The sequence below is a fragment of the Macaca fascicularis genome, chromosome 19 (genome assembly GCF_037993035.2).
Source record: "Macaca fascicularis isolate 582-1 chromosome 19, T2T-MFA8v1.1".
NCBI lineage: Eukaryota > Metazoa > Chordata > Mammalia > Primates > Cercopithecidae > Macaca > Macaca fascicularis.
Genome location: NC_088393.1, coordinates 46,082,057 through 46,104,541, shown reverse-complemented (window position 1 = coordinate 46,104,541; position 22,485 = coordinate 46,082,057). Strand labels below are relative to the sequence as shown.

At 48.4% G+C, this 22,485-nt stretch overlaps 1 protein-coding gene across 29 annotated transcripts in view; it reads left to right on the top strand.

The window, feature by feature from the left end:
* The first annotated feature begins 5,032 nt into the window (after window positions 1-5,032).
* Window positions 5,033-22,485, top strand: part of FBXO27 (F-box protein 27) — a 33,515-nt gene continuing 16,062 nt past the window's right edge. For 13 of the 29 annotated variants that reach the window (XR_012427583.1, XR_012427578.1, XR_012427577.1 and 10 more), the window contains exons 1-4: window positions 5,305-5,724; window positions 6,183-6,294; window positions 6,380-6,475; window positions 11,291-11,426. Coding sequence is in view for 18 of the 29 variants with exons in the window: in XM_074023462.1 (XP_073879563.1) it covers window positions 5,355-5,724; window positions 6,183-6,294; window positions 6,380-6,475; window positions 11,291-11,426 (714 nt within the window). In the remaining 11 variants the exon portion in view is untranslated. Of the gene's footprint in view, window positions 5,080-5,304; window positions 5,725-6,182; window positions 6,295-6,379; window positions 6,476-6,577; window positions 6,732-11,290; window positions 11,427-12,400; window positions 13,957-22,485 lie in introns of those variants that run through there. The other 16 variants (XR_012427584.1, XR_012427581.1, XM_045379022.3 and 13 more) reach the window with 10 other exon arrangements.

Sequence of the window (22,485 nt, the reverse complement as noted above, 5' to 3'; positions counted from 1 at the left end):
CCTCCTAAATTAAGAGATTTTCTGGTTTGCTGAACTGAAGAACAACTCTGCTTTATCCATTACAAAGAAGGTAATTTTGAAAGTACCAATCTGTTTTTTTGTTCTCTGTTTCTGCTCTCCTCAGCCCTTTTCTTTCTATAAAGTATAGAGACAAGGCCAGTGTGATGGCTCACACCTGTAATCCCAGCACTTTGGGAGACCAAGGCAGGAGGATTGCTTGAGGCTAAGAGTTTGAGATGAGACTGGACATTGTAGCAAGACCCCATCTCTGCAAAAAATTTTTTTAATTACCCAGACATGGTGGGACTATAGCTGTGCCTATAATCCCAGCTATTCGAGAGGATCACTTGAGGCTGGGAGGTCAAGGCTGCAGTGACCTGACTCATGCCTGCAATCCCAGCACTTTGAGAGGCTGAGGTGGGAGTATGGCTTCAGCCTGGGAGGTCAAGTCTGCAGTGAGCCAGGATCACACCACTGCACTCCAAACTGGGTGACAGAGTGAAACCTCATCTCAAAAGAACTTTTTAAAATTTTTAACAAGTGAAGGGACAGGTGAAACTTTCCATCCACCATCTCTGAAGGCTTGATCATTTGAGTCTCTGAAATAAACTTGACAGTAGACAAATTAACCAGAGAAAAGGCACACAAATCCATTATGTGCACACACAGAGAAACCCCACAAAGTATGAGATTCAAAGACAGGCCAGATGGTTGAAGCTTAAATAGCATTTTGAGATACAGAAATAGATAGGGGCTAGGAGGCTTCTGGACCATGGCGGTGATAAGCTAAGGTAGGGTGAGGGGCAGAACTGCACTGAGAACAAAGGTCATCTTATTTGCAGATAAAGTCTCTCAGGTAGCAGTCCTTAGAGGGATCGGTGAAAGTCTGTCTGGGTGTGGTGTCTTTGGGGTGGAGTCCAAAAGTCTTGCCCTTGGGAGGAGAATTGGGGACTGGAAAAAGACACTGACTTTTCAGTATCTGCCCTTTTGACCTACTTGGATTTTTTTTTTTTTTTTTTTTTTTTTTGAAATGGAATCTTGCCCTGTTGCCCAGGCTAGAGTGCAGTGGCGCAATTTCAGCTTACTCCAACCTCTGCCTCCCAGGTTCTAGCAATTCTCCTGCCTCAGCCTCCTGAGTAGCTGGGACTATAGGTGCATGCCACCACACCCAGCTAATTTTTTATTTTAAGTAGAGATGAGGGTTTCACCATGTTGGCTAGGCTGGTCTCGAACTCCTGACCTCAAGTGATCTGCCCGCCTCGGCCTCCTGAAGCGCTGAGATTACAGGCATGAGCCACAGTGCCTGGCCAACGTACTTGAACTTTTTAAACATTTTAACTGTTAAAAAAAAATCAGGCCAGGTGCAGTGGTTCATGCCTGTAATCCCAGCACTTTGGGAGGCCAAGGTGGGAGGATCACCTGAGGTCAGGAGTTCGAGATCAAGCCATTGCACTCCAGCCTGGGTGACAAAGTGAAAAAAGTTAAAAAAAAAAAAATCAAATACTTGGGTCATCATATCTCATTATCAACAAGATTCCCACTGCTTACACATTACATTAAAACTAATATATTAGTTTTAGTGGGCACAGTGGCTCATGCCTATAGTCCCAGCACTTTGGGAGGTAGAGGCGAGAGGACCACTTGAGCTCAGGAGTTCAAGACCAGCCTGGGCAACAGGAAGACCTTGCCTCTCCTTTAGTCCCAGCTACTCAGGAGGCTAAGGCAGGAGGATTGCTGGACTCCAGGAGTTTGAGGCTAAAGTGAGCTATGACAGAGTGAGACCTGGTCTCAACAAATATATATAAAAGATTTTTTTTTTAGACAAATTTTCACTCTTGTTGCCCAGGCTGGAGTGCAATGGCGCGACCTCAGCTCACTGCAACCTCTTCTTCCTGGGTTCAAGCCATTCTTCTGCCTCAGCCTCCTGAGTAGCTGGGACTACAGGCACACACCACCACACCCAACTAATTTTTGTATTATTATTATTTTTAGTAGAGATGGGGTTTCACCATATTGGCCAGGCTGGTCTCGAAATCCTGACCTCGTGATCTGCCCACCTCAGCCTCCCAAAGTCCTGGGATTACAGGCGGGAGCCATCGCGCCCAGGTTTTTGTATTTTTAGTAGAGACGGGGTTTTACCATGTTGATGAGGCTGGTCTCAAACTCTTGACCTCAGGTGATCCACCTGCCTCGGCCTCTCAAAGTGTTGGGATTACAGGCATGAGCCACCGTGCCCGGTTGAAACGAAATTTTTAAAATGAGAATATATGTATTGAGAAGAAATTAAACCAGCACAATAGTTCATCCATCTCTCCTAATTCAGGGTCTGCCTCTCCTATCCACTCAACCCAACCTCATTATGCCCCATTTTCCCTTGTCTGCTCTAATTTTTCATAGCACTAATCACTGTTTAACACACACACATACTTATTATGTTTACTGTTCATCATGGCAGATGCACATTACAGGCTCGTTTAAAGTGTATGCACTAATACAACTGTTTCATTCTTTTTTTTTTTTTTTGAGAAAGGGTCTCGATGTGTAGCCCAGGCTGAAGTGCAGTGGCAGAGTGCCAGCTCACTGCAGCCTCAACCTCCCGGGCTCAAGCCATCCTCTCACCTCAGTCTCCCAAGTAGCTGAGACTACAGGTGCACACCACTATTTGCAGCTACTTTTTAAATTTTTTTGTAAAGACGGGGTCTCACTGTGCCGCCAGGGCTGGTCTCAAACTCCTAGGCTCAAGAGATCCTCCTGCCTCGGCCTCCCAAAGTGCTGGGATTACAGGCGTGAGCCCCCATGCCGGGCCCCATTTATTTCTTTTCTGCATTTGTGGAGAGGATTCTAAGAGGGTCAAAAGGAGGTTTTATTCTATTTATTTATTTATTTATTTATTTATTTATTTATTTAAGACAGCATCTCACTCTGTCACCTAGACTGGAGTGCAGTGGCGAGGTCTCGGCTCACTGCAACTTCTGCCTCCCTTGTTGAAGTGATTCTCATGCCTCAGCTTCCCAAGTAGCTGGGATCACAGGCATGTGCCACCACACCCGGCTAATTTTTGTACTTTTAGTAGAGACGGGGTTTCACCATTTTGGCCAGGCTGGTCTCGAACTCCTGACCTCAAGTGATGTGCCTGCCTCAGCCTCCCAAAGTGCTGGGATTACAGGCGTGAGCCATCCTGCCTGGCCTGGAGGTTTTATATTTAATTATTTCCCTGATACTATGTAATTTGCTCATTATGCCAACAGTTTATCATGTCTGTCCCTCTAGAAGGTAAGTTCTTTGTAGGGAAGAATCCATGTCTGGTTTTGTTTGTTGAGGTCTTAAATTATGTATACGGCTCACAGTATGTCGAAGCCAAATAAAATATAGAGATATAGAGACAAATCTCTAAATTTAAAATGTTTTATCATGGTGGCTTATGCCTGTGACCCCAGCACTTTGGGAGGCCGAGACGGGCAGACGACCTGAGGTCGGCAGTTTGAGACCATCCTGGCCAACATGGTGAAACCCTATTTCTACTAAAAATACAAAAATTAGTTGGGCATGGTGGCGCGCACCTGTAATCCCAGCTACTCGGTAGGTTGAGGCAGGAGAATCACTTAAACCCAGAAGGAGGAGGTTGTAGTGAGACGAGATTGCCCCACTGCCCTCCAGCCTGGGCGACAGAGCGAGACTCTATCTCAAAAACATAATAAAACGTTTTATTTGGAAAGCAAGAATTGAAATTCGAGGCATCCACACAGACCAGGTGGTCTTCAGTACTTTCAAAGAACAAAGAGGTTAGAGGTTTTCATAAGAAACAGAAATGTTAGGTATTGTTTTGCAAGAAAGATCATTGACACTAGCAACGTTGTGGGGAGCTGGCAAGTTCCGATTGGTAAGTGACAGCAGAGGGAAAAACCAGTCTTAGAGTCGCAGCAGGCTGTTTCAGTACCAGTCAGACTGCTTCCAGGTTACAACAGGCAATTTTAACAGCCAGGCTTGCAGAGAATCACATTCTTGGGGCAATGGTATCTGCCCTAAGTGTTTTTTTTCCCCCTGGTCTCTCAACTTTGTTTTCGTTGGATATGACAAGAAGGATCCAATTCATATGATCAACTCTCACAATAGTTTTTTTCCTGTTTGTTTTTTGAGACAGAATCTCACTCACTCTCTTGCACAGGCTGGAGCGCAGTGGTGCAGTCTCTGCTCACTGCAACCTCCCACTCCCGCGTTCAAGTGATTCTCCTACCTGAGCCTCCAAATGAGCTGGGATTACAGGTGCGAGCCACCACGCCCAGTTAATTTTTGTATTTTTAGTAGAGATGGGGTTTCACCATGTTGGCCAGGCTGGTCTCGAATTTCTGACCTCAAGCGATCTGCCCGCCTTGGCCTCCCAAAGTGCTGGGATTACAGGCATGAGTCACCGCACCCAGCCACAATTGTATTTTTATTGGACAGAGCTGATCTAGAGGTTAAAATGAGGTGTTCCGGAGCTCAGCTGGCTGGATTCAAGTCCCTACTAGCTGGTGATCATAGGCAAGTCACCTGGCCTCTGCTGGTCTCAGTTTTTTCACCTGTGAAGTAAAGGGCGTAACAGCACCTACTTCATGGGGTTGCCAAATTGGCTGTCAGCAAAACCGTCCATAAAAGTTGGCTGGTGTTACTACTGGTTGCAGCATTCATTTTTAGCAGCTGGAGCCTGTTTTCTCCTGTGAAGTGAAGATAACCATGCCGGACCTTATAGGTGATGGAAATTTTTTAACACGTTAACGGATATGAGGCCTCCCACTCAGAAGCCTGACCAAAATAACAACAGTTGCTCGGAGCCAGACGTCTCATTGCCACTAACGAATTAGGGACATTTCAAGGGGCCGGCTGGAGGGGAAGGCAGTGAGCGGCATACCCTGGATCCCCACCTGGCCCCCTCGCAGGAAGCAGGTTGGGTCTGGAGAAGGGAAGGGAGTAGGTGGGAGGGGCTGGGGAGTAAGAAAGAGGATGCAGGGGTGGGTGACGCTGGCTAGTAAGAGGGGAGGGGCGTGGGGAGCTTGCAACACAGCTAGGGTATCCCGGGTAGGAGCGCCGCCAGGCCCTGGGGTAGGATTTGGGGTGGGGTGTCGGTGGGGCCGCCGAGGGGGGCTGATTGCACGCAATTCGGGGCATACACACAGACCGCGGGGTCTCCGAGATATCGGGGCTATCAAGGACGGGCTGGGGGAGGGGGATTCGGGGACGGGGCTCTGGGATGGTGAAGGTAGGGGTGCGGCTGGCTGAGTCAGGGCAGGCAGAGGCTGCGCGCCGCGGAGGCTGCTGGTCCCTGACGCCTTGACCCTTCCTCTCCCGCAGCCACAGCCGGGCCTGGCGGGGGGACCATGGGCGCCTGGGCCTCTAGGGGCCGGGCCGCCCGGGTCCCCGCGCCGGAGCCGGAGTCGGAACCCGAAGAGGCGCTGGACCTGAGCCAACTGCCCCCGGAGCTGCTGCTGGTGGTGCTGAGCCACGTCCCCCCGCGCACGCTTCTCGGGCGCTGCCGCCAAGTGTGCCGGGGCTGGCGAGCCCTGGTGGACGGCCAGGCCCTGTGGCTGCTGATCCTGGCCCGCGATCACAGCGCCACCGGCCGCGCGCTACTGCACCTCGCCCGCAGCTGCCAGTCTCCCGCTCGTAACGCCAGGCCTTGCCCCCTTGGCCGCTTCTGCGCGCGCAGACCCATCGGACGCAACCTTATTCGCAACCCCTGCGGCCAAGGTGGGATCTCAAAAGAGGAAGTCCAGGATGCTGGGCCACGGTGGGAGCGGCGGAGGGGCCGGAGGGGCGGGGCCGCAGTGGAACCGGTGGGAAGGGCCGGAAGGACAGGGCCGCAGTCGGACCGGTGGGAGGAGTCGGAGGGGCTGGGCAGCATCGGGAGCCGGTCGGAGGTGTCGGAGGGGTGGGGCAGCATCGGCACGCCGGGTGCGGGGCTGGCTGGGCAGAGCTTCACTGGTTGCCTGTGGGAGGGGTAGGAATGGGGCAGTTCTGGGAGCCAGAGAGAGGGGCTGGAGGGGCAGGGCTTTGCTGCAAATCGGTGAGAAGGGTCAGAGGAGCGGGGCTTTGAGTGAGCTGGTGGGAGGGGCAGGGGGCGGGGCCTCGGTGGGGGGCCAGGAGTCTCACTAGGAACCAACAGGCGGGCGACTGGAACTTGGGCACAAGCCTTTTTTATTTCACAGAAGGCCTCCGAAAGTGGATGGTGCAGCACGGTGGGGACGGCTGGGTGGTGGAGGAAAACAGGACAACCGTGCCTGGGGCCCCTTCTCAGACGTGCTTCGTGACCTCATTCAGGTGAATGCCCCTGCTATCCTAAGGTCTGGCGCCTTGTTGAGAAAGGCCTGCCTGTTCTCATTACCCTGTCTCCTGCATTTCCCAGCTGGTGTCGCAAGAAGCAGGTCTTGGACCTAGAGGAGGAGGGTCTGTGGCCAGAACTGCTGGATAGTGGCAGGATTGAGATTTGTGTCTCTGACTGGTGAGTGTGACGATTAAAATAGCCCCTTGCTAAGCACTGACCACATGTGACATGACCTTTTTATGGGTGACTTAATTTAGGCCTCCTAACCCCTCCTTACAGATAAAAAATCTGAAGTTCCAGCCGGCCATGGTAGCTCACACCTATAATCCCAGCACTTTGTGGGGTCGAGGCAGACAGATCACTTGAGGTCAGGAGTTTGAGACCAGCCCACCCAGTATGGCAAAACCTCGTCTCTACTAAAAATACAAAAAAATTAACCAGACCTGGTAGTATGCACCTGTAGTCCCACATACTTAGGAGGCTGAGGGAGGAGAATCGCTTGAACCCAGGAGGTGGAGGTTGTACCACTGCCCTCCAGCTTGGACAACAGAGTGAGACTCAGTCCTGGAAAAAAAGAATAAAAAGAAAAGAAACTGAAGTTCAGAGAGGTGAAGTGACAAACATACTCACAGTTCTAGTGATTAGCAGAGTACACGCCCTGAACCTCTCTGCTCATGCCCAAAGGGATGTGGATTGGAAAACAGAAGATGAGAGGCCTCGGGCCCAGCTCAGTCTTGTCGGTAAATGAATGAGATGCTCCTTGCCTTAGGAGGAGAAAACATAGCATAGTTGGCCAAGAGCTTAGGTTCTGGAGCCAGACCTCCCAGATTCAAACCCTAGCCTGCGGCTTTGTAGCCTTGGGCAAGTCACAGCATGCCTCTGTTTTCCCTGTTTACAAGATAGGGCTTTTGCAGTGACAATTATTACATGGCAAGCACATAGCAAGTACTTTATATGAGCACCTTTTTTGAACCTTGATCCTGTGGGAAGGTGTATTTCAAGCCCTCAGATCATTCAGAGCTTCGCAGGAAACTGAGAGGTTGAGAAAGGGGAGAGGTTCGGCTCACTGCAACCTCCGCCTGCCAGGTTCAAGTGATTCTCCTGCCTCAGCCTACCGAGTAGCTGGGACTACAGGCACATGCCACCAACTGAGAGATTGGGACAGGCTGGGCATGGTGGCTCACCCCTGTAATCCCAGCACTCTGGGAGGCCGAGGTGGGCGGATCTCTTGAGGTCAGGAGTTCGAGACCAGCCTGGCCAACATGGCAAAACCCGTCTCTACTAAAAATACAAAAAATTAGGCAGGAGTGGTGGTATGCGTCTGTAATCCCAGCTACTTGGGAGGCTGAGGCAAGAGAATCACTTGAACCCGGGAAGTGGAGGTTGCAGTGAGCTGAGATGGTGCCACTGCACTCCAGCCTGGACAACAGAGTGAGATGCCACCTAAAAAAAAAAAAAGAAAAGGAAAAAAAGGAGGAGATGGCTTGCCTGGGTCACACAGCCTGGGCTTAGCAGAACCTGGTATAAGGCCCAGACTCATCTGACTCCGGAGCTTGTCCTCTGTGTCGATGATCTTGAAACTGGGGTGCATGAAGACTTTCCAGGGGGTATATGACCCAGATGGTTTTATGGGAGTCAAATTTCAGGTCCACTACAGCCAGAAACCCCCTATTATACAATTAATCTGTTATAGATTACATCTGTGTGGGAAGCATCATATGGTTCTCCTTCCCCAATCTCTTTCTCAGTGTCCCCCTTCTCTAGTTTTATAGGAAAAAAGCCCCTCACTAAGGTGTCATCCCCAGATGTAAGGACTACTAGGGAGCCAGGCAAAGTGGCCATTGGAAATTTGGGGCCTTAGCAAATCTACTTTTTTTTTTTTTTTTTTGAGACGGAGTCTTGCTCTGTAGCCCGGGCTGGAGTGCAGTGGCCGGATCTCAGCTCACTGCAAGCTCCGCCTCCCGGGTTTAGGCCATTCTCCTGCCTCAGCCTCCGTAGTAGCTGGGACTACAGGCGCCCGCCACCTCGCCCGGCTAGTTTTTTTTTTTTTTTGTATTTTTAGTAGAGACGGGGTTTCACGGTGTTAGCCAGGATGGTCTCGATCTCCTGACCTCATGATCCGCCCGTCTCGGCCTCCCAAAGTGCTGGGATTACAGGCTTGAGCCACCGCGCCCGGCCTACTTTTTTTTTTTTTTGAGACAGTCTTACTCAGTGGCCCAGGCTGGAGTGCAGTGGTGCGATCTCAGCTCACTACAACCTCTGCCTCCCAGGTTCAAGGGATTCTCCTGCCTCAGCCTCCCAAGTAGCTGGGATTACAGGTGTGCACCACCACACCTGGCTAATTTTTGTATTTTTAGTAGAGATAGGGTTTCACCATGTTGTCCAGGCTGGTCTCGAGCTGCTGATCTCAGGTGACCTGCCTGCCTCAGCCTCTTAAAGTGCCAGGATCACAGGCCTGAGCCACCTTGTCTGGCCAGCAAATTCACTCTTAATCAAGGCACCATAACGCTACTCCCCAACTCCATCTCATTAAGAGATACATCTCCAATAAGATTTTAATTTTTATTTTGTATTTTTTTTGGAGACAGAGTCTTGCTCTTTCACCCAGGCTGAAGTGCAGTGGCATGATCTCAGCTCACTGCAATCTTCACCACCCGGCCTCAAGCAATCCTCCCACCTCAGCCTCCTGAGTAACTGGGACTACAGGTGCACACTGGCTAATTTTACGTGCCTGGCTAATTTTTGAATTTTTTGTTTTTTTGAGACAAAATTTCAGTGGTCGCCCACGCTGGAATGCAATGGCACCATCTCAACTTACTGCAACCTCCACCTTCTGGGTTCAAGTGATTCTCCTGCCTCAGCCTCCAAAGTAGCTGGGACTACAGGGATGCACCACCACACCTAGCTAATGTTTGTATTTTTAGTAGAGACGGGGTTTCACCATGTTGGCGAGGCTGGCCTCGAACTCCTGACCTCAGGTGATCTGCCCGCCTCTGCCTCCCAAAGTCCTGGGATTACAGGTGTGAGCCACCGCGCCTAGCCATATTTTTTGTAGAGACAGGGCTTTGCCGTGTCACCCAGGCTGGCCTTGAACTCCTGGATTCAAGCAATCCTCCCACCTCTGCCTCCCGAAGTGCTGGGATTACCAGTGTGAGCACCCACACCTGGCCAGATTTTATTTTTTATTACTATTCATCAAACTATGTGACGTATTTGTGTTGTTTTGATCAGTGGGGTACTATTTGATTGTGATAATCAGTGGCTCCCAAAGTTTGCTGCACATCATAAAGGTAACTTTTTTTTTTTTTTTTTTTTTTTTTTTGAGACGGAGTCTCGCTCTGTAGCCCAGGCTGGAGTGCAGTGGCCGGATCTCAGCTCACTGCAAGCTCCGCCTCCCGGGTTCACGCCATTCTCCGGCCTCAGCCTCCCGAGTAGCTGGGACTACAGGCGCCCGCCACCTCGCCCGGCTAGTTTTTTGTATTTTTAGTAGAGACGGGGTTTCACCGTGTTATCCAGGATGGTCTCGATCTCCTGACCTCGTGATCCACCCGTCTCGGCCTCCCAAAGTGCTGGGATTACAGGCTTGAGCCACCGTGCCCGGCCAAAGGTAACTTTTAAAACATACAGTGCCCAGGGACCAGTCATACCAATTAAATCTGAGTGTCTGAGGGTGAGAGCCAGGCACCAATATTTTTTTGGGTTTTTTTTTTGAGTTTTGAGACAGGTTCTCCCTCTGTCGCCCAGGCTGGAGTGCAATGGCACGATCTCAGCTCACTGCAACCTCCACCTCCTGGGTTCAAGAGATTCTCCTGCCTCAGCCTCCCAAGTAGCTGGGATTACAGGCAGCCACCATGCCTGGCTAATTTTTGTATTTTTAGTAATTTTTGTATTTTGTATTTTAGTAGAATATTTAGTAAATTTTGTATTTTGACCACGTTGGCCAGGCTGGTCTCGAACTCCTGACCTCAAGTGATCCACCCGCATAGGCCTCCCAAAGTGCTGGGATTACAGGCATGAGCCACCATTCCCAGATAGGCATCAATATTTGTGAGAAGTTTAGAGCTCATTACAAAGTTTGGGAATGGAATCCCTTAGACCATCCTCACTTCTGACACAATATGTCACAACAATACAAATATGTAGTTTGATGAGTAATAATTAAAAACAAAATCTGATTGGGCATGGTGGTTCATGCCTGTAATCCCAGCACTTGGGGAGGCAGAGGCAGGAGGATCGCCTGAGTCTAGGAGTTCAAGACCAGACTAGGTGACGTGGCAAAACCCCATCTCTACAACTCTACCAATTGCAAGTTTGGAGGACTTCCAAACCACCTTCACAATTCAATAATTCATTGGAAGAACTCACAAAAAGCTACTACACACTTCTGGTTTATTACAGGGAAAAGATACAGATTAAAGTCAGCCAAGGAAAGGAGGGCATAGAGCAGCATCCAGGGAAAAGATCAAACACAGAGCTTCTGTTATCCTTCTCCCATGGTGTCAGGACGTGTTACCATGCTGGCACTGATGTGTGACAAGATGCATGGAATTTTGTTGACCAAGGGAGTTAACTTGAGCCTCGGTGTCCAGAGTATTTCTTAGGTTCATTACATAGGCGTGGTGGATTGATCAATTGCCCACATGGTTAATCTCAGTCTCCAGGTCAACTGATGTTCCCTGACTCCCAGCCCCCACAGAAAGTCACATGGTGGGTCTTTCTGGAGACTCCCCACTGAGACTATTTCTATGAGTGTGACTGGCCCCTGCCCTAAATCACATTGGTAGACTATCCAGTACCACCTGGGTCACCATTAAAGACACTCCTGTCTGACACAACATTCCAAGGGTCCAGAGATCACCTCCCAGGAGTCCCTTTAGAGGAACTGGATTTGCATACATGGGAAGGGCATTCGGACAAGGCAGGACAAGGTAGGCAGACACCCAAAGAGATGGGGTGGCAGGTCCAGCCTTCATGGCCTCCTTCCTCCCACAGGTGGGGAGCCCGACACGACAGTGGCTGTATGTATAGACTACTTGTCCAACTTCTAGACGCCAACCAGACTGTTCTAGATAAATTCTCTGCTGTGCCTGATCCCATCCCACAGTGGAACAACAATGCCTGCCTTCACGTGAGTCTCCTATGGGGGTTTGGGGAAAGGATGTTGGGGGCCTATTGCTGTGAAATAAATCACCCCAAAACTTAGTGGCTTAAAATCAATGACAGTCTGGCTGGGTACAGTGGCTCACACTTGTAATCCCAGCACTTTAGGAGGCCAAGGCGGGCAGATCACGAGGTCAGGAGTTTAAGACCAGCCTGGCCAACATGGTGAAACCCCATCTCTACTAAAAATACAAAAATTAGCTGGGCGTAGCAGTGGGCGCCTGTAGTCCCAGCTACTCGGGAGGCTGAGGCAGGAGAATGGCGTAAACCCGGGAGGCGGAGCTTGCAGTGAGCTGAGATCCGGCCACTGCACTCCAGCCTGGGCGACAGAGCAAGACTCCGTCTCAAAAAAAAAAAAAAAAAAAAAGTCACTTGGCCAAAGTCACTGAGCATAATTTTCACCACATTCTTGGTGACAAGCAAAGCCACCTAGATTCATGGGGAAGCGAATTAGATTCTACTTTTTTTTGAGGCAGAGTCTCACTCTATCATCCAGGCTGGAGTATAGTGGCGTGATCTCGGCTCACTGCAACCTCCGCCTGCCAGGTTCAAGTGATTCTCCTGCCTCAGCCTCCTGAGTAGCTGGGACTACAGGCACATGCCACCAAGCCTGGCTAATTTTTTTTTTTTTTTTTTGTATTTTTGGTAGAGACGTGGTTTCGCCATGTTGGCCAGAATGGTCTGGAACTTCTGGCCTCAAGCGATCCACCTGCCTCGGCCTCCCAAAGTGCTGGGATTACAGGCGCGAACCACACCGCGCCCATCCAGATTCCACTTTTTGATGAGGGAGTGGAAGATTCTATAAGATTCTAGAAGAACATGTGGCCCAATGGGAGATTTTATAGCCATCCTTGGAAAGTAACCATCTGCCAGAAGGCCCCAACCTCAGCTTTAGAGGGGAGGCTGTGGCACAACGGGGCTGAGCCCCTCCTCTGCCTACAGGTCACCCACGTGTTCTCCAACATCAAGATGGGCGTCCGCTTTGTGTCTTTCGAACACTGGGGCCAGGACACACAGTTCTGGGCTGGCCACTATGGAGCCCGTGTGACCAACTCCAGTGTGATCGTGCGAGTCCATCTGTCCTAGTCCAGGACTATCCTTCTTGCAAGACAGCCTGACTGTGCCTTCCAGGGCCCGGGACCATTGGCTGGGACTCACCATTAACCAATTGACCACTTGTACCTCCCTGGCATACTGAGAATTCCTGGGTCCAATCAAAGGCCCTGACGGGCCCCGTCTTCAGGTTCTAGAAACTACCAGAAGAAGCTTCTTCCATCTTATCTACCTACTGTAGCTGCTGCTTTGGGGGGGCCTACTCTACTGAGGGGAACCCACAGGTGAGCCTGGGGGAACGCCCATCTTGGAGAAGAATTCTCGCCCTCCCCTCTCTTCTCTTCCCACCCAAAACCCTCCGATCCAGCCCCAGACCCCTCTGTCCCATCCCCTCCCCTCCCCGCCATTGACCTCTTGTCTCCTATTGTTTCTGCCATAGGGACTTCTTTGGTCCCTTCAGAGAAGCCCTCTACTCGTCTCTGAACTTAGAGCCTCATCCTTAGGGCTCAGAAAGTCCTAGCCCTAAGGGTGCGAACCTCACCTCCTGGGGCTTCCGAGCTGCAGGGCTGGGACCAGGTCATGCAGCTGAAAATCCACGTTAAAAAAAAAAAGTCTGGGCCGAGCACAGTGCCTCATGCCTGTAATCCCAGCATTTTGGGAGGCCAAGGCAGGCGGATCACCTGAGGTCAGGAGTTCAAGACCAGCCTGGCCAACATGGTGAAACCCTGTCTCTACTAAAAATCCAAAAAATTAGCCGGGTGTGATGGTGGGCGCCTGTAATTTCCAGCTACTCAAGAGGCTGATGTAGGAGAATCGCTTGAGCCTGGGAGGCGGAGGCTGCAGTGAGCCGAGATCGCGCCACTGCACTCCAGCCTGGGCAACAGAGCGAGACTCCGTCTCAAAAAAAAAAAAAAATTGGGCCGGGTGTAGTGGCTCACACCTGTAATCCCCGCACTTTGGGAGGCCAAGGTGGGAGGATCCCTTGAGCCCCAGAGTTCAAGCCCAGCCTGGGCAATGTAGTAAGACCCCCATCTCTACAAAAAATACAAAAGTTAGCCAGGTGCAGTAGTACACACCTATAGTCCAAGCTACTTGGGAGGCTGAGGTGGGAGGATCATCTGTGCCCAGGTTGAAGCTATAGTGAGTCATGATCATACCACTGCACTCCAGCCTGGGTGACAGAGCGAGACACTGTCTCAAAAAAATAAAAATAAAAATAAAAAATAAAAAAAGAATTTGGAGATGGATCTGCCCACTCTGATTTCTCTGAAAAACGAGGTAATTCCCTGAGCCCAACCCCGATCCTCAAGGACCTGTAATTGTGTGGTATTTAAAATTAAAATAACATTATTTTTCATTTTGACTTTTTTTTCAAACAGTAAGAATAATATATCAGCAGCATGTATCTGCCAATCATATGTAATAAATTTCTTATTTTGCCAAAACTGCTTCAGATCTTTTTAGTAGAAATGCAGTGTTGCTGCCTTGGTTGAGAATCGTAAGTAGTCCCAGTTGAGGAGGGAAACCATACAAAAGAAAACACCAGCTGAGGCCGGGCGTGGTGGCTCACACCTGTAATCCCAGCACTTTGGGAGGCCGAGGTGGGTGGATCACTTGAGGTCAGGAGTTCAAGACCAGTCTGGCCAACGTGGTGAAACCCCATCTCTACTAACAATACAAAAAATCAGCTGGGCGTGGTGGCAGGTGCCTATAATCCCAGTTACTCGGGAGGCTGAAGCAGGAGAATCATTTGAATCCGGGAGGTGGAGGTTGCAGTGAGCCAGGATCGCATCACTACACTCCAGCCTGAGTGAAAGAGCGAGACTCTGTCTCAAAAAAAAGACAATAGGCCGGGCGCAGTGGCTCAAGCCTGTAATCCCAGCACTTTGGGAGGCCGAGACGGGCGGATCACGAGGTCAGGAGATCGAGACCATCCCGGCCTACACGGTGAAACCCCGTCTCTACTAAAAAATACAAAAAACTAGCCGGGCGAGGTGGCAGGCGCCTGTAGTCCCAGCTACTCGGGAGGCTGAGGCAGGAGAATGGCGTAAACCCAGGAGGCGGAGCTTGCAGTGAGCTGAGATCCGGTCACTGCACTCCAGCCTGGGCGACAGAGCGAGACTCCATCTCAAAAAAAAAAAAAAAAAAAAAAAAAAAGACAATAGGTCCAGCCTCTGGAGAGCTGACTCCCTGGATCCCCTGGCTGATTTTGGTGAGTGCTGGCTACAATAAGGAAACAAAAAAGCATGGCCCAAGTGACACCTTTGGCTTTTTTCCCTCTGTTCTGTGGGCTGCAAGAGAAAGGGCCAAGACTTTCCCAAAATGAGTTTTTGGTGGGTCAAATACAGTTAACAGTTTATAGGTACCGTCTCCTCCAAGTGGGAGTAAAAGAGATTAAATCCATTGCCGGCCAGCTCAAAGCTTTCGATAAGCCAGATGGAAAAAAAAAAAAGAATAAGAAAAACATACACAGTTGGCCGTCTGTGTGGGTGACTTCTGCATCTGTGGATTCAACCAACTGTAGATTGGAAATATTCGGGAGGCTGGGCACGGTGCCTCACGCCTGTAATCCCAGCACTCTGGGGGACCGAGGCAGGTGGATCACCTGAGGTCACTTCGAGACCAGGCTGGCCAACATGGTGAAACCCCGTCTCTACTAAAAATACAAAAATTGCTGGGTGTGGTGGCTCATGCCTGTAATCTCAGCACTTTGGGAGGCTGAGGCGAGCGGATCACCTGAGGTCATGAGTTTGAGACCAGCCTGGCCAATATGGCAAAACCCCATCTCTACTAAAAATACAAAAAAATTAGCCAGGCATGGTGGTGGGCACCTGTAATCCCAGCTACTTGGGAGGATGAGGCAGGAGAATTGCTTGGACCTGGGAGGCGGAGGTTGCCTTAAGCCAAGATCATGCCATGGTATCCAGCCAGGGCAACAAGAGCAAAACTCTGTCTCAAAAAATAAGTAAAATAAAAATGCAAAAATTAACCAAGCGTGGCAGCGGGTGCCTGTAATCCCAGCTATCTGGGAGTCTGAGGCAGGAGAATTGCTTGAACCTGGGAGGCAGAGGTTGCGGTGATCCAAGATCGCACCACAGCACTCCAGCCTGGGCGACGGAGACTTTGTCTCAAAAACAGACAAACAAACCAAAAAATTAGCCAGTAATGGCAGCACACATCTGTAGTCCCAGCTACTCAGGAGCCTGAGGTGGGAGGATCACTTGAACCTGGGAGGCAGAGGTTGCAGTGAGCCAAGATCACACCATTGCACTTCAGCCTGGGTGACAGAGCAAAACTCTGTCTCAAACAAAAGACGATATTCGGGAAAGACTGGATATGGTGGCTCACACCTATAATCCCAACACTGTAGGAAGCCTAGGCAGGAGAACTGCTTGAGCCCAGGAGTTCAAGACCAGCCTAGACAACATAGTGAGACCCATCTCAACAAAAAAATTTTTTAATTAGCTGGGCGTGGTGGGGGGGTGTGTGCCTGTAGTCTCAGCTACTTGAGAGGCTGAGGTAGGAGGATCACTGGAGCCCTGGATATTGAGACCACAGCACTCCAGCCTAGGAAATGGAGTGAGACCCTGTCTCAAAAAATAAATAAATAGAAATAGAAAATACTTGGGGAAAAAAACTTCCACAAAGTTCCAAAAAGTAAAAACTTGAATTTGCCCCATGCCAAGTACTGTGTTGAATCCATGAGAATGAAGTGATGTGCGAACATTACACGGTTGATCCACACATTATACAGTTAACCCATGAACAACGTGACGGTTGGGGTGCCGACCCTCCTTGCTGTTACAAATCTGAGGATAGCCAGGTGTAGTGGCCCACACCTGTAATCCCAGCGCTTTGGGAGGCCGAGGTGGGTGGATCACAAGGTCAGGAGTTCAAGACCAGCCTGGTCAACATGGTGAAACCCCGTCTCTACTAAAAATACAAAAATTAGCTGAGCGTGGTGGCGCAGACCTGTAATCCCAGCTACCCGGGAGGCTGAGGCAGAAGAATCTCTTGAACCTGGGAGGCAGAGGTTGCAGTGAGCCAAGATCACGCCATTGCACTCCAGCCTGGGCAACACAGCAAGACTCCATCTAAAAAAAAAATTTTTTTGAGTATAAATTTTGATTCCCCTAAAACTTAACTACTAATAACCTACTGTTGACCAGAAGCCTCACTGATAGCATAAATGGTCAATTAACACATACTTCATATGTTATTATATTATATACTGTATTCTTACACTAAACTAAAGAAAATGTTGGGCAAATTGTAAGGAAGAGAAAGTACATTTACTGTTCAGTAAGTGGAGGTGGTCATCATAAAAGTCTTCATCCTCGTCGTCTTCACAATGAGTAGGCTGAAGAGGAGGAGGAAGAGGAGGGCTGGTCTTGCTGTCTCAGAGGTGGCAATAGTGGATGAGGTGATGGAGGTGGAGGGGGAGGCAGGAGAGGCAGGTACTTCACAGAAATACGTCATAGTTTCTGTCTGACTTTTTGCTTTTTCATTTCTCTAAAAATGTTTCTATATGGCACCAAACCTTCTTCCACGGTTTGCTTTAGTGTCAGTTCCTGTATCATAGAAGGGTCCATGTCATGAAAGAAGTCAAAAACATCTTCAATTAACATCTTCTGGCCGGGCACGGTGGCTCACGTCTGTAATCCCAGCACTTTGGGAGGTGGGTGGATCACCTGAGGTCAGGAGTTTGAGACCAGCGTGGCCAACATGGCAAAACCCTGTCTCTACTAAAAATACAAAAATTAGCCGGGCATGGTGGCAGGCGCCTGTAATCCCAACTACCCGAGGCTGAGGCAAGAGAATCACTTGAACCTGGGAGGTGGAGGTTGTAGTGAGCCGAGATTATGCCACTGCACTCCAGCCTAGGTGACAGAGTGAGACTCCATCTCAGAAAAAAAAGAAAAAAAAATATTCTGTTAATTCCTCTGGTGTAGAATCTATTAGCTCTTGAATTTCCCCAAGATCCATAGCTTGAAACCCTTCACCCCTTACTTTTTTTTTTTTTTTTTTTTTTTTTTGCCATATCCACAATCTCTTTAATGATTTCCTTGATTGGCTCTGTTGTAAATCCGGTGAGGTCATGTACAGTTTTCTCCTGCAGGAATTTATTATTTTCACTCAACGGCATTCGTAGCTTTTCTCTAACAAGGACGGCATCTTCAGTGGCGTCATCCTTCCAGACTTTCCTAATGTTCTCTATATCAGTCTTCTCTTCCATGGTGTTGACAGTCCTTTCCACAGTGTGTAATGAGCCTTAAAGCTCCTTATCACCCCCTGATCTAGAGGCTGAAGTAGAGGCATTGTGTTTGGGGGCCATGAGATCACTTTGACACCGTCAGTGTTGAATTCATGAGGTTCTTGGTGGCCAGGGACATTATCTAGTATCAAAGTAACTTACTGGCAAGGTACTTCCTAACTTCAAGGACAAAGCGTCGGTGGAACCAACCCAGAAGAAGGGTTCTCGTTGTTCAGGCCTTCTTGTTGTACAACCAAAAGACTGGCAGCCTTATCTTTGAAGGCTTGGAGGTTAGCAGTTTTCTATGTAAGGGCAGCCTGATCATAAATCTGACAGCATTTGCACACAACGGTAGGGTCAGCCTATCCCTACCTGCCTTAAGTGCTCACCTCTCTTCCTTACTAATAAATGTCCTTTGAGCCATTTTTTTTTTTTTCCAGAATAGGGCACTTTAGTCTGCATTACAAACCTCTTCATGACGGAGCAAGGTGTGGTTCATGCCTGTAATCCCAGCACTTTGGGAGGCCAAGGCGGGCGTATCGCTTGAGGTCAGGAGTTTGAGATCAGCCTGGCCAACATGGTGAAATCCCATCTCTACTAAAAATATAAAAATTAGCTGGGTATGGTGGCGGGTACCTGTAATCCCAGCTACTCAGAAGGCTGAGGCAGTAGAATCGCTTGAACTCAGGAGGTGGAGGTTGCAGTGAGCTGAGATTGCGCCACTGCACTTCAGCCTGGGCAACAGAGTGAGACTCTGTCTCAAAAACAAAACAAAACAAAAACCCCTCTTTAGGCAGATATCTTTCCTCCTCAATGATTTCCTCACTAGCACCTGGGAACTCATCTGCTGCCTTTTGGTTGGCAGAAGCTGCCTCTCCTGTTACCTTGATATTTTTTTAGCCAAACTCTTTAGAATTATCAAACCATCCTTTGCTGGTATTAAATTCTCCAGCTTTATATCCTTCACCTTCTTTTTTCTTTAAGTTGTCATGTAATGACTGCACTTTTCCTAGAATTATATTAGAATCTATAGGTATGTCTTTTTTACAGCAATTCTGCACCCACAGAAAAACTACATTTTCTTTCTTTCGTTTGTTCTTTTTTTTTTTTTTTTTTTTGATGGAGTCTTGCTCTGTTGCCCCAGCTGGAGTGCAGTGGCGTGATCTGGGCTCACTGCAACCTCTGCCTCCCAGGTTCAAGCGATTCTTGTGTCTCAGCCTCCCAAGTAGCTGGGATTACAGGCACCTGCCACCATGCCCAGTTAATTTATGTATTTTTGGTAGAGACAGGGTTTCGCCATGTTGGCCAGGCTGGTCTCAAACTCCTGGCTTCAAGTGATCTGCCCACCTCAGCCTCCCAAAGTGCTGGGATTCCAGGCCTGAGCCATCACACCTGGCCTTGCATTTTCAGTATGAGATAAAAAGATATTTCACAAAAAGTGCAAGGATTTCCTGCCTGCCAGCATAACTGCGACCACTTCGGGAATGTCATTTTCTTTTTTTTACAATGCTCCTCAATGCTGAATTCATCTTGAAATATCAGGCACCTGCAGCTGCAGACCTCAATCTATGATACATATCAAGCAAATCAACTCTTTCTTGTAATGTCATGACTTGTCTATTTCTTGGGAGCACTTTCAGTTTCACCAGTGGCACTCTGTATGGGTCCTGTGGTGTTATTCAGGGTTTACGATATTGCACTCAACAAGATGAAAAATGAACGAAAACCAGAAGAGATCGCTGTATACTGGCTATGCAATTTGCTGGAGAAACGGACTCCTTGGAGACGATTAGCATCACATGGTGTTTAAGCTAATACTCACAACACTTCAGCTCACTGCAACAACAACAGGAGGTGGCTACGAAATTATTACAGTAGCGTTACTTCAGTTAATTTCGTTCAATTATGATTTCACACTGCATCTTTGCATTGGTTTACATTTCTCTCAACTGCAAATAGTACCATGCAAAGTCTGTGTTTATGTGTGTAAGTTTCAGCCAACATGGTGAAACCCCATCTCTACTAAAAATGCAAAAAATTAGCTGGGGGTGGTGGTGGGCGCCTGTAAGCCCAGCTACTTGGGAGGCTGAGGCAGGTGGATCGCTTGAACCTGGGAGGCTGAGGTTGCAGTGAGCGAGATCACGCCATTGCACTCCAGCCTGGGTATCAAGAGTGAAACTCCATCAAAAAATAATGATTAATAAATAAAGTATATGGGAGGATGTGTGGAGGTTATATGCAAATATCACTGCATTTTATATAAGGACTTGAGTATCTGTGGATTTTGGGATCTGTAGGGGTTTCTGGAACCAATCCCATGGATACCAAAGGCTGCCTGTAGATTCTATCCATATCTTTAGCCTACAGGTTGCAGCAACCCTGCCTTCTATTCCAACTATTAAGTGTTTAATTTATTGATAGACATTTGAGTAGATTTGCAATGAGAAAAAAAAATGGAGAAATTTGAAAAGCTCCTTTGTATTTTGTGACTGTTTCATCTAGATGTATGATTTTATTTTATTTTATTTTATTTATTTTTGAGACAGTGTTGCTGTCACCCAGACTGGAGTTCGGTGGCTCAATTTCAGGTCACTGCAACCTCCACCTCCCAGGTTGAAGTGATTCTCAGACTCCCAAGTAGGTGGGATTACAGGCACGTGCCACCATGGCTGGCTCATTTTTTTGTATTTTTAGTCAAGACAGGGTTTCACTATGTTGGCTGGGCTGGTCTCAAACTCCTGACCTCAGGTGATCCACCCGCCTTGGCCTCCCAAAGTGATGGGATTACAGGCGTGAGCTACCACACCTGGACTAAATGTATGATTTTTTTAAAAAATCAATGTAAAATGTTTATGCTTGCAATATACACTATGGAGATCATCTGAATTAGAGAAAGCTGCAAAAGTCGTTGTGTGTATATAAAACAACTCCCTTGCTTTTTGCCAACAATGGGAGGATTGGAATTTTAATTCCGAGTATTGGAAACAGAACAAGTACAGTCTCTGTAAATGATGATTTTTGCCATGATTTTGGCTTACTGAAGGCTTTGGAGAAAGCAAGAAGCAGTAAAAAGAGCGACGCAATCTCTGGATGGAAATAAACTTTTGGAGTTTCACTTTAAAACAAAAATTTATTTTTTGAGACAGGATCTCACACTCTCACCCAAGCTGGAGTACAGTGGCGCGATCATGGCTCACTGCAGCCTCGACCTCCTGGGCTCAAGTGATCCTCCTGCTTCAGCCTCTGAGTAGCTAGGACTACAGGCACGTGCCACCACACCCAGCTACTTTTAGAGTTTTAAAAAACACTTTTTAGTCTGCTAATAAGCCCTCGTTAAAATCAAGTGCTGGACCCTTAAAGGCAGCTGATGGGGCAGCCTGGTGTGCATATTTTTTTGTATGTCTGAAAAAGTTTTGTTTCTTTAATATACTTTTTGTTTTTTTATTTTTTTGAGACGGTCTCACTTTGTTGCCCAGGCTGGAGTACAACAGTGCGATCTCGTCTCACTGCATCCTTGACCTCCTAGACTCAAGCAATCCTCCCACCTCAGCCTCTTGAGTAGTTGGAATTACAGGTGTGTGTGCCACCACACCCAGCTAATTTTTTGTTTACTTGTTTGTTTGTTTGTTTTGACAAATTAGAGACAAGGTCTCACTATGTTGCCCAGGCTGGTCTCGAACTCCTGAGTTCAAGTGATCTTCCCACCTCATCCTCCCAAAGTGCTAGGATTACAGGCGTGAGCCACCGCACCCAGCCTAGACTTTATTTTTAGAGCAGTTTTAGGTTCACAGTAAAACTGAGCAGAAAGTATATAATTATCCTATATCCTCTGTTTCCCCCAGCCCCTCACACACACACACACACACACACACACACACACACACACACACACACTCCCGTCCCCTATCAACATCCCCCACCAGAGTGGTACATGTTATAATCAATGAACCTATGTTGACACATCCTTATCACCCAAAGTCCATCGTTTGCATTAGGGTCAAACTTGGTGTTGTACATTCTCTGGGTTTGGACAAATGTGTAACGACATGTATCTACCACTGTGGTATCACACAGACTAGTTTCACTGCCCTAAAAGTCCTCCGTGCTCTACCGATTCACTCCTCCCTCCCTCAACACCAGATGACCACTGGTCTTTTGTTGGTTTTGTTTTGTTTTTGTTTTGAGATGGAGTCTTGCTCTGTCACCCAGGCTGGAGTGCAGTGGCACGATCTTGGCTCACTGCATCCTCTGCCTCCCGGGTTCAAGAGATGCTCCCACCTCAGCCTCCCGAGTAGCTGAGATTACAGGTGCCCACTACCACGTCTGGCTAATTTTTTTGTATTTTTAGTAGAGATGGGGTTTTACCATTTGGCCAGGCTGGTCTCGAACTTCTGACCTCAAACGATCCACCAGCTTCAGCCTCCCAAAGTGCTGGAATTATAGGCATGAGCCACCCTGCCTGGCCAACCACTGATTTTTATATTGACTCCATAGTTTTGCCTTTTCCAGAATGTCATATTGTTGGAATCATACAGTATGTATCCTTATCAGATTGGTCTCTTACTTCTTGATATGCAGTTAAGGTTCCTCCAGGTCTTTTCATGGCTTGAAAGATCACTTTTAGAGACAGGGTCTCACTCTGTTGCCCAGGCTGAAGTGCAGTAGCATGATTAGACCACGGCTCACTGCAGCCTAAAACTCCTGGGCTCAAGTGAGCCCC